This window comes from Rana temporaria, chromosome 2, assembly GCF_905171775.1.
Source record: "Rana temporaria chromosome 2, aRanTem1.1, whole genome shotgun sequence".
Lineage (NCBI taxonomy): Eukaryota > Metazoa > Chordata > Amphibia > Anura > Ranidae > Rana > Rana temporaria.
The window spans coordinates 370381836-370393855 of NC_053490.1; the positions used below are offsets into that span (position 1 = coordinate 370381836).

Sequence of the window (12020 nt, forward strand, 5' to 3'; positions counted from 1 at the left end):
CTGTACAAGATACTGCTGAACCTCGGGCAGTAATCAGCCTCTAGCTTCAGCTTCTTTAGTGAGGCTTCATTTCGATGGCCGGTTGGGGCGACAAAAATGCATAGCTCCAGTGGCGGTGCAGCTCGTGCTCAAATTTTTTTTTGGGGCGCAAACAAACTGAAAAATTCTGGAAAAAAAACCCATCAATTACAGCCTCACTGTGCCCATCAAACGCAACCACTGTGCCATCAAAAGCAGCCACTGTTCCCATCAAACGCAGCCACTGTGCCATCAAAAGAAGCAACTGTGCCCATCAAACGCAGCACCTGTGCCATCAAATGCAGCCACTGTGCCCATCAAACGCAGCACCTGTGCCATCAAACGCAACCACTGTGGTCATCAAAAGCAGCCACTGTGCCCATCAAACTCAGCCACTGTGCCATCAAAAGCAGCCACTGTGCCCATCAAATGCTGCCACTGTGCCATCAAAAGCAGCCAGTGTGCCCAACAAATGCTGCCACTGTGACCCCACCCTGAACTTTCCCTGTCTCGGTGGGGTCCTTCATGCGTCTCCTCCTGCTAGGTGTCCAATAGCCGCGCCTGTCGTTTCAGCCAATCAGGTGACGGGTAACAGACCCGAGCACCTGATTAGTGGAGAGGCGGTTGAGTGTTATGAAGGCGAATAATCATTCGCTTTTCTAACACATTTGGGTGAACTGCGAACGCCAAGCATTGCGCTCACAGTTCAACTATTTTAGAGCCTATGGCCCTAATCAGGTGCTTCAAATACACCCCCCGCCGCTGTAATTCAGGCACCCCTAAAAGGGGCCGGGCGCCTGAATAGGAGGTGGCATCGGTGGCCATAGATAGATTCATGCTATGCTATCCATTGGTCAGAGAGGGGGCGGCGCGTTTAACCGCGTTTTGTTTATAGGCGTTTTTCATTTTCATTTTAAAAAAAATATTTAGATTTTTTTATTCAAATGCTTCTAGAAAACAACGCAGCTAGATGGCCATTTTTAGACACTGGTTTCTAGCTGTCAAGTTAAATCGTTCAGGAGAGGTTAAACAATGTCCCGTGTACATGAAGCCTTAGGGCCAGATTCTCAAAAGAGATACGACGGCGTATCTCCAGATACGCCGTCGTATCTCTGAGTTGCGCCGTCGTATCTATGCGCCTGATTCTTAGAATCAGTTACGTGTAGATTTCCCTTAGATCCGACAGGCGTATCGTAACTGCATATTTACGCTGGCCGCTAGGGGCGTGTACGCTGATTTACGCGTCGAAATATGTAAATCAGCTAGATACACAAATTCACGAACGTACGCCCGGCCGACGCAGTACAGTTACGCCGTTTACGTTAGGCTTTTCCCGGCGTAAAGTTACCCCTGCTATATGGTGGCGCAAGTGCGGCGTACCAATGTTAAGTATGGCCGTCGTTACCACGACAAAATTAGAAAATTTTACGTTGTTTGCGTAACTCGTCCGTGAATGGGGCTGGACGTAATTTACGTTCACGTCAAAAACAATACTTCCTTGCGGCGTATTAGGAGCAATGCACACTGGGAGATTTCCACGAACGGCGCATGCGCCGTTCGTGAAAAACGTCAATCACGTCGGGTCACAGAACATTAACATAAAACACGCCCCCCTGTCCCACATTTGAATTAGGCGGGCTTACGCCGGCTGATTTACGCTACGCCGCCGCAACTTACGGAGCTAGTGCTTTGAGAATACAGCACTTGCCCGTCTAAGTTGCGGAGGTGTAACGTAAATCGGATACGTTACGCCCGCGCAAAGATACGCCGTTCTACGAGAATCTTGCCCTCAGTATGCTGCCATGGAGTCTGTCAGGAAATTCTTTTTTGAAGGGGGGGGGGGGGGGGGGTTTTTTTCTATTTTTCTATACACACTGTAAGCACAGAACTTTGGGTGTGATTGGCCACAGCTGATCAGCTGGCTTCAGCCAAAATCATTGGCTGAAATCATATGCCAAACTCCTGCTGTGTCCAAACACAACACAGGTCAACAGGGGGTGTGCGCATGCAGGCCCTGAACACAGAAGGAAGGCAGAGCTGCCACCCACTCGCAGTACAACTTCTATGGGTGGATGGGAGAAAAGTAGTTTAAAAAAAAAAGTGTTGCCCAGCGATGCACATTTTCTTAAATATTGTTGAACGATGCCTGCTGACCCCCAAAGAGAAAACAAAAGGGTAATCTGCTGCGGTCTTCTCCCGTCGCTATTCTTCGCTGTATTTCAGATTTCCAGACAGAGGAATACAAACAAAAGGGGCAAGGATGGTGGCTGATGTCTTTGACAGATATGGCCATGCCCATATTTGGTCAGTGTTATTGACCATGGTCATATTTAGTTAGTTATATCAGCTACCGTCCCCACCCCTTTGAGTGTGCATTTACCGATCAGCTAGGGATCCCCAGCAGACAGCTGAATGAGCTGGGCAGGGATGCATTACTGGTCCCTAGAAAGCTGCTTTTTTCTATGGAAACAATGGCCCAGATTCAGGTACATTTGCGTTTTATTTGCGGAGGCACAGGGCAACGATTTTGCCCTGCGCCCACGCAAATATTTTGCGCTGCCCTCGATTCACGGAGCAGTAGCTCCGTAAATTGCGAGGGCGCGCCGGCAAAATTGCCCGGCGTAAGCGCGCGCAATGTAAATGATCCCGCGGGGGGCGGGAATCATTTAAATTAGGCGCGCTCCCGCGCATGCTCCGTTCGGAAACTTTCCCGACGTGCATTGCGGCAAATGATGTCGCAAGGACGTCATTTGCTTCAAAGTGAACGTGAATGGCGTCCAGCGCCATTTACGAATCACTTACGCAAACGACGTAAAATTTGAACGACGCGGGAAGGGCGGTATACTTTAGCATTGGCTGCCCCTACTATTAGAAGGGGCAGACTTACGCTAAAGACGCCGTACGGAAAATCCGTAACTTGCGTACGCAGGGCCCGCGCAACTTTGTGAATCGGTGTTAGTATGCAATTTGCATACTATACGCTGATCACAATGGGAGCGTCCCCTAGCGGCCAACGCAAGAATGCAGCCTAAAATCAGCGTGGCATAAGAGCCTTATGCCACGCAGATTTTAGGCTGCAGTCGGCGTTACGATGTTCCTGAATCAGGAGCATTCGCAACGCCGGCGCAAGTAAGCAATTGCGCTGCGTAACCTATGGTTACGCAGGCGCAATTGCTTACTGAATCTGGGCCACTCTGTTCTCGATTTACCACAATTGAAAGATTTCAGAAGGTATCCCACCAAGAATGCCACTCAGTCTACACATTAAAGCAGACCTTCACTCTCTCAGTGACAGTTCACACTAGCGAGATGTGGGAACCAGGGCGATTCTAGTGGCGGTTCCCGCATCGCATTGGACTCGCAGGCAGTTCACACTGCCATATGCGAACCGCTGCGGGTGTCAATAGAAAGTTACAAATTCAGATGGTGCAGCGCTCAAATAAAATAAGTTCTGTCAATAGAAAGTTAATGACACCCCCAGATTGGTTTGCATTTTGAAAGAATTTTCTTTTATAAGTCATAAATGTAATGCGTTTTGTGATCTGATGGTGCCGCCGTTGATTTGGAAATTCGACCAACCAAGCCTTCAATTTCACCTCATGTTGCTACAGAAAATAATTTTTGTGACTGGGAATCTTCTTTTCCTGCACTCATGTGTATTTCGTTTTTGATTACATTTCTCGCACGATTTTCCCATAATTGATTGGAAAATCGTTTGTTTAAAAATAAAAATTCCAACATGCCCCATTACTTATATTCGATGGTTGCACAAAAATCGGATGTTGTTGCCGCCCACTAATGGTGCAAAATTCAAACGAAAATTCTTAGATAAGATTTTCTAAAGAAAATTCTTTTGAGATTCAACCCATGTATGGCTGGCCTTACACTCCACAAACATGGTTTCTAGTTGTATCTTCAGGTTTATACTGCTGTATCAGACAGACTGATAGTCGCTACTTTGTTTTCTTTAATCAATTACAATGTCTGTAGTGAAGAGGTAATTTAATCTCTCCACGAGTGAAATGTGGACTCCCTCTAGTGGCAGACAGCAAGGTCAACACTTCTCCATGAATATAAAGAAGTGAAAAAAAATGCGTGTACCAAAATAACCTAATATATAAGCAGCAAACTCTAAATGTTATACAACATAAAAACAAATGATAAAAAGAAGGAGTTGCGCTATAAAGCCTTATGGGTATGATAACCATAAGATCAATAATATGTGTAGTCCCACAGTGATGTGAACACACCAAAATCAGTAAAATAGAAAATGTCCAATAAAAATAAATCCAAATCTGTTAATGTTGCTGGGACAATGGTTGAATTGATCGAAGTTCAAGCTGACCCTTACCAGAAGTGTAGATCCAGAAGGATCAAGCTGGGCAAAAGGTAGTAACCAATGAGTGGTCCAGACCAGATATACTTCAGCCAAGAAGCTCCAACGTCATTTAGTCACAGCATAACATGAGAAAAAGAGGAAAAAGCAAATAGTGCAAAATCATATGGCAAAGGACATAAACACTCTGACTTTTCCCCCGTCAGTACTTGACAAACGATGTGAAGTGAGATAGGAGACCACCACCATAGGAACACACTGACCCTTACCAGAACTTAACGACCCTCTAGGGATCAATCAAACATAGAAGCAGTGTGATGCAGCTGTCAGCAGTATAGCGTTCCAAGCGCGTTTTCCAAAACAGGGATCAGATGGCCAAGTACCAATAAAAGATAAACGGGCTCACATAGTGAAATACCATCAGGGATTTATTATAAAAAAGTAAGTAGAACACTTACACTTAGATGTTTTAAAAAGGCAATAAAATCAAGCAGCCGGCCGGCAAACACGAACGCGGTGACGTCAGCACGTCAGCCTCCCAACGTTTCGTCTTCAGGAAGACTTGGTCACGGGGATGAAGCTTCACCATAATAGATGAAAGAAAGGTCCACCTTGGCAAAATCTTTCAAAATGTAATTGCATAACCACCCCCAGAAGTCACCTCCAGAAATTGCTGTTTATGCTCCTGTACCATTTTGACTCTCTTGACTTTCTTTTTTAACAAGACTTTTACCAACAAACCTGTAGCAGCTCTCCCACTCCCAAGCACTAAGTATAGCGTGATGCCGCATGTAAATCCAGGCTTGAGTAAGAAGTTAAAGTGACACTAAAGTCAACAAAATCAGCAGACAAGGCTTTTCACTATATCCAAATCCAGCACCGCACTATTCTCAGATACCAAGCAGTATGCCCCAAGCTCCTTACCCCATTAGAAAATCTCTGGCAGAAAGACCCCCAACCCAAAAGGGCCTAGTCTCAGATCTCCATGTTTCACGTACTGACTCAACAGGCTCTCCCACACTTCCCTACATTATGGAGTGGGAACATGACCTCAGAACAACCCTAGACCAAGCTACCTGGAAACAATTCTGCTTGCACAATATTTTGGCCCAAGAGAATGCCTACAAACTGTTTTCACAATGGTACACGACCCTTGTTTGCATAGCCAAGTGTGTCCCCTCTGCATCTCCTTCATGCCTCTGGGGGTTTAGGGAACAAGGCATTCTTCTTTTATATTTGGTGGTCCCAGAGCTTTTTTTCCTCAGAAAATAGGTGCAGGAACTCAACCACGACCCTGTTAAAATTTCACAAACAGTAGAAGGGTCTTAAAGTGGCCTTAAATACCAGGATTGCATTACATGCAGAGTTCAGGGGGTTACACACAGAGTGCAGAGCTGTCACTTGTAAACACAGAAACCAGACTTCTGTGTTTACAAGTGATTGTGGTGAGCAGGCACCAAAGGGTCTGAGCCAGAGGTGGTGGAACTGAGTTCCCCCTGAAAAAAAAGCCCTGGGTGGTCCTGTCTGAAAGCAATAAAATTCTAGACGAGTTTACACTAAATGTCACCCTGGCACGTAATCATTGGGAAGCCTTATTGCACAAACAGATCCTAATCCTCTTCAAGGCTCAGGAGGAGGTTGGTGGGATTTGTTTTGCTAGCAGCCCAAAAGACAATAGCCAGAGCCTGGCGTAGGGTTGCCACCTAATCCCTTTTAACCTGAACACATATAAATTAAACAGGTTCTGTGGCTGATTAAGGTGGTAATAAACTCACTAAGGGCCTAATCTGCATTAAATTTGCCTCAGAACCTGTGTAATTCATATGTCTTCTGGTTTAAAAGGGGATGAGGTGGCAACCCTAGCCTGGCAACAACTGTTAATTTTATTGTGGTTAAACAGAGACTCATGGGTGCTATGGTCCACAAGTTACTCATTTTTTATACTCTCCAACACCCAAGCCAAATTATTCAAGATTTTGTACCCATGTATATCTTACAATGGCCACCTAAACTTAGACCACACACAGTGGTGTACCTACAGGGGAGGTCTGCCTCCGGTTGCCACACATTGGGGGGGGGGGGGTGTCAGGCTGCATATCAGAGCCAGGACAAGGAAGTGGCGGGTGCAAGAGGTGCTCTGTAGCTGTGCTGGCTCTCATTTGTGTGAGTCGTCTGCTCTGTCATTGAGCTCACATAGAGCGCTATACTGCCACCTCTTGCTGCTTAATTTATATGCGCCCCTCGTGTGTGCTGTACAGTAATGCATATTCTCAGGAACATGTGAATCAAGATCTGGGAAGACCGCCTTACAAGTGAGGGCCGTGAGTAGGGTTGCCACCTCATCCCTTTAAAACAGAACACATATGAATTACACAGGTTCTGAGGCTAATTTAATGCAGGTAAGGCACCAAATGAGTCTACATACCACCTTAATTAGCCACAGAACCTGTGTAATTAATATGTGTTCTGTTTTAAAGGGATGAGGTGGCAACCCTAGCCGTGAGTACAAGGGAGGAGGCCGTTTGTGTACATGTGTGAGGGGAGAGGCAGCTGAGTGCATACAGGTGTGAGGGGAGGCAGCTTATTGCATACAGGTGGGGGGGGAGTAGAGGAAGCCGAGTGCATACAGGGATGCTAACGAATATAGGCTTATTCAATACATGCAGAGGTAAAGTCACTGGATGTGGCTGTGCAGTTTGCTTTGCCTAGCACTAAACCTCTTAGAAGTGGCATCATTACCCATAAGTTGAAGATTTATGGATTCAAACACCCCACCACTTTTGGAATGCCTACCTCCTGGACCCCCCCGCAGTGCTCTGTGGTCCTGTCCTTTGACAAAGTAGTTCTGTCCTGGGACCAATCCTATTTAAATTTGGTCATAAACGACCTGGCGGATGGGGGTAAACAGTTGAATCTCTGTATTTTCAGACGATACTAAGCCAAGCAGGGCAATAACTTCTCTGCAGGATGTGGAAACCTTGCAAGAAGATCTGAACTGGGAGTATGCTGTCCAGTTCTGGGCACCAGTCATCAGGAAGGATGTACTGGAAATGGAACGAGTACAAAGAAGGGCAACAAAGCTAATAAAGGGTCTAGGACATTAGTTATGAAGAAAGGTTGTAAGCACTGAATTTATTATCTCTGGAGAAGAGACATTTAAGAGGGGATATAATTTCAATTTACAAAAATACCATACTGGTGACCCCACAATAGGGATAAAAACTTCTTTGCGGAAGGCAGTTTAATAAGATGGTGGTTACAGTGGGGAGCATCAATAGTTTAAACAAACAAAAAAAAAAACAATTAGATAAGCACCTAAACGACCGCGATATACAAGGTAACACTGACATATAATCACACACATAGGTTGGACTTGATGTGTCTTTTCAGCCTCACCTACTATGTAACCATGTAGTAAAATGTAGATCTTCAGAGTGCTTTGGATGACCAGGAGATAGATTGACAGGGACTCTCAGGCCCCGTACACACGACCGGGTTTCTCGGCAGAATTCAGCAAGAAACTCGATGGGAGACGTATTCTGCTGAGAAAACCGGTCGTGTGTACACTTTTCGCCGAGAAACCCGTCGAGCCAAATAGAGAGCATGTTCTCTATTTCCTCGTTGGGCAATGGGAAAATTTGGCTTGCCGAGATCCTTTAGCGGCTTCACAAGGAACTCGACGAGCAAAACGATGTGTTTTGCCCGTCGATTTTCTCGGATGTGTGTACGGGGCCTAAGAGATACACAGTATCTGTTGCAGCGAGTACCTGCAGTAGAAGAGGTATCCAATATCTTTTATTGGGAGTTTGTTTGCTGACAGGTTTGATTATGTGTTCCCACAAAGCCATGTTATTTCACCAGAATATTGTACATTGTGGGGGTGGCCTAACATACCCAAGTAATGACAATAGGAAAAACAAAAAGCACTAAACAACTTGTGTGGTCATTTGACATTTGAGTTTGACTGGATGCAAATTCAGAATAAAAGCAGATAAACAAAAAAAAAAATAAAAAAAAAAAAGGAAAAAGACAACATTTTCTTGTACATAAAAATTTAAATTTAATTACAATTAAGGCTCATAGGAAAAAAAAAAAAAAGCAAATATTTATAAAGAAAAAATACTGACTGCCAAAAAAAAGAAAATGTAAAATTGTGGGGTTTATTTACCAAGACTGGAGGGTGCAAAATCTGGTGCAGCACTGCATAGAATCCAATCAGGTTCCAAGCTATTTTGTCAAAGCTAAATTGAACAAGCTGAGGTTACAATCCGATTGGCTACCATGCACAGCTGCACCAGATGTTGCACTCTTCAGTTTTAGTAAACCACCCCTGCATGCCCTCTTGCGTCTTTAATTTGGGGTTTCTGATTATTAAAAGGAGAATTGTCATAAGACACATGGAGGCTGCAATTACAGAGCTCTACTTCTGAAAATGTTAGCTGCCTGGCTGTCATGCTGACCTTCTTCAATATTGCCCTTTTTACTTGAAGGGCAAGTTCACCAACTACAAAATGGGGAACCAACTCTGAAAACCCTTCCCATCCCCAGACCCTGCTGCCCTTCACCAATCATATGCCACTCCCTCACCTTCCCCGCCAGTCACTATGACAGGCGGCACACTCAAAATTGTCCCTACACAGCCCTGTGTAGAATCATAATGCAAGCAATATTGAGCGGTGACTGGTCAACACATCCACGTGACTATCCTGACCAATGAAAATATCCTCTTCCTCAGGCACCAGGTCTCTGAAGAAGGCATGAGCAACAGATTCTTATGGTCAATGAGGTCAAAATTGACCAATCACTGCTCACAATTATGTGCATTATTATGCTACACAACCCACTGGGGCAGTGCAGTTTGGATTTTGATTGTATGGCCCGTTATAGCATCTGGTTAGAGTGGCAATTGACCTGCTAGATTCAGTGGGGACTAGGGAAAGGGTAAGATTTCCTTTATCCTTTTTATAAAAGGTCATCTTGCCTTTTAAGTGTGTAGCTTGTTCCGGTTACGTAACTTAATGCACCAAGGTTGGTGGGTCTGAAAAACGGGCAGGAAAACTTGTACATTTAAAAAAAAAAAAAAAAAAAAAAAAAAAAAGAGAAGGAGGAGAAGAGCAGAAATGGCAGCCCTCGTTCCGACAACTTTAAAATGGCTTAGGACAAGGGCACATAAATATAAATGGTTGTTACACTTGAATACAAATGGTTCCCTGCAGTTTTAATGTACAATACATTTTCCAATAAGTAAAAATAAATAATTTTGACAAAATGCTCTTATTTTTGTAATAGAGATGTTCACTGGACATTATACATGACATATTTACTGAATTTTAAACACCAAATTCTATCAACTTGTCTTAATAAAAGTCAGAATGCTAAAGTCCTAAAGATGCCAGTCTGTTGTCTGCAATTTAAGTGCGATTATATTTTTGTTCTGGATTAAAGTCAGGTTCCTCCATCTCTTGGGGGCTTGCTTCGGAACTCGTGCCACATTTTTACAAAAGGCTCCCTCTTTTTCCAGATGAGCTCATGTCCATATAAGGCATACCAGCTGTAAAAATGTATTTAAGAAAAAGGTTAATAAATTTAGATACTATAGTCAGCAGGAAAAGCTTATCGAAAGAAAAACTCAACATTAGAATATGATCCCGTGTACACCAAGGAAAGGCGAGTATTTTTTTTTTTGGTAATCCAGCAAGTCTGGCGTTTTTCACAGCGCAAACTCTCCAGCAGAATGTATCAGAGGGGAAAAAAAAAAAACACGTTGCTGTAACCGCTTATGAAGTATGAGCTGAAGTTTGGCTTCACTTTGTAAGTGGTTCTAAATCTGCTAATACATTGAATAACTACCCTCCCCTCCAGAACTGTGTCTCACTAATATAGGTGGGGTGTTACTGATCAGATCACCAGGGAAAAACAGAGGGGGGGGGGGGGTGTGCAGGCACCACATCTAATGATTGGTAGGTAAGCAAGCTGTAATAGAATACATTTGTTGTTTTGAGTTTATTACCACTTTAATGAATGGATGAAAGCACAAATGAATCAGTACAAGAGTGTTTAACCCCTTTCACACTACCGCATCTTCAAAGGCTCGCGATTTCAGGAAATGCCTGTGTAACTTGCATCCAAGTTGGACCAAAGTAGCACAGAAAATACTTTGAAGCCACACAGATATGAATGGTACTCATTGGAATGATGGGGTATGAATTGTCATGCAACTTTGCAGTCCCAAGTCGCACAAGCGTGAAAGGGGCCTTAGGCTGCATTTACACCTGAGCGTTTTAAAGTCGTTTTCTTTTACAGCAATTTTGTACAGGTCACCAGTGTAAAAGCAAAAACCACGCCTGTAATCTGCCCCAAAGAAGCAAATGTTCTTTAAGCTTAAAGGCATTTTCAGGTGATAAAACGCTCAGGTAAGCAGGAGCCATTAAAATAATTGGGATTTTGCTTGTTGGGCATTTTTCGGGAGTTGAACAAGCGTTTTATGAGCTGAAAACGCTCAGGTGTGAATGCAGCCTCAAATTCAGAAGGCAAGAGTACATCTTTCTTTCATACAACTTCTGGGGACCTCCATCTCAAAAAGGTCCAGTGGACCAAGAACAGAGGAAGCCATAAAGTATGGAACTGGGGTTCTTGGACATACGTTTAGTCTAGAACACAATGGTCTGACTGCCATAGACACAACCACAGATTGCCTAGCAGTGCTCACCAAGGCAAGATAGCTTCAAGGAAGGCTTCTAACCTTTTGTCTACTGGGTCTTTGAACACAGGGGAAAAGGGGCCCTGGTTAGGAAATAAGCAATCCCTGTTGTGGATCTGGCCATTTCTTTCCTCAAGAAATTATTGATGGGTGAAACGTTTGGGAGGAGCAAAAAAAAAAAAAAAACACACACACCACACCTCTTCTTCAGGGGAGGTCTGCCTTCATACAGGACCAGCTTAACCAGTGAATAGCGTAGGAAGATCTTAGGTGGTATAAGGAATTTTAGAGACCCCCATACTGGATGTATTTGAGTGACTGCTCCAATGCAAAACAAGAACATACACATCTTCAATAAGCATAGCAATAGTCTTTTAGCTTCGGAGAAATGTCTGTAGCATGCATATCCTCATCCTCCTCAGCCAACGCCTCAGAAGGTGAGGAATCTTCCTTAGCCGACACCTCCTACTCTTGCACTGTAACTGACTCTAGGATAAAGTAAAAGGAGGGTGGCAACTATCTTTCTGGCATTTAACATGCAAGGCTTTTGAACCCATCAGAACAAGTTTTCAGATACAACATAGGCCAAACCCACTTTAGGACGTTTATAAAGTTTTGAGCAACAATGCCATTTAAAAAATGAACAGCAGTTTGTACCTCACCCCAAAGGAGAAAAACTGGGCAACCTGGGATGAATGCTTATAGGGCCTCTGCCCTGTACTCGCCACATCAGTAGCTGGCTTTGCCTTCCACGATGGGCATACCCACACAGGGGTCTTTAGAGACTGAGCTTCACATCAAGAAGACCAAAGAGCTGGATCTGTAAAGTATCATGCGGCCAACTCCACTACATGCCAAGAGGAGCGTCCACAGCAGGATCCAGTGCAGAGCAACATTACAGGCCAGTGCTGCATCTTCTAGGTTTGGGTCACTCCATAGAAAGAGGTAGGTTTCTCGAAGCAGAGA

The 12020-nt window shown here is 44.2% G+C and overlaps 1 protein-coding gene across 2 annotated transcripts in view; it reads right to left on the reverse strand.

The window, feature by feature from the left end:
* Nucleotides 1-9623: 9623 nt before the first annotated feature.
* Nucleotides 9624-12020, reverse strand: part of PARL (presenilin associated rhomboid like) — a 58495-nt gene continuing 56098 nt past the window's right edge. For both annotated transcript variants that reach the window (XM_040337758.1, XM_040337759.1), the window contains exon 11: nt 9624-9905. In XM_040337758.1, coding sequence (XP_040193692.1) covers nt 9800-9905 — 106 coding nt within the window. In that variant the 3' untranslated portion in view covers nt 9624-9799. The remainder of the gene's footprint in view (nt 9906-12020) is intronic.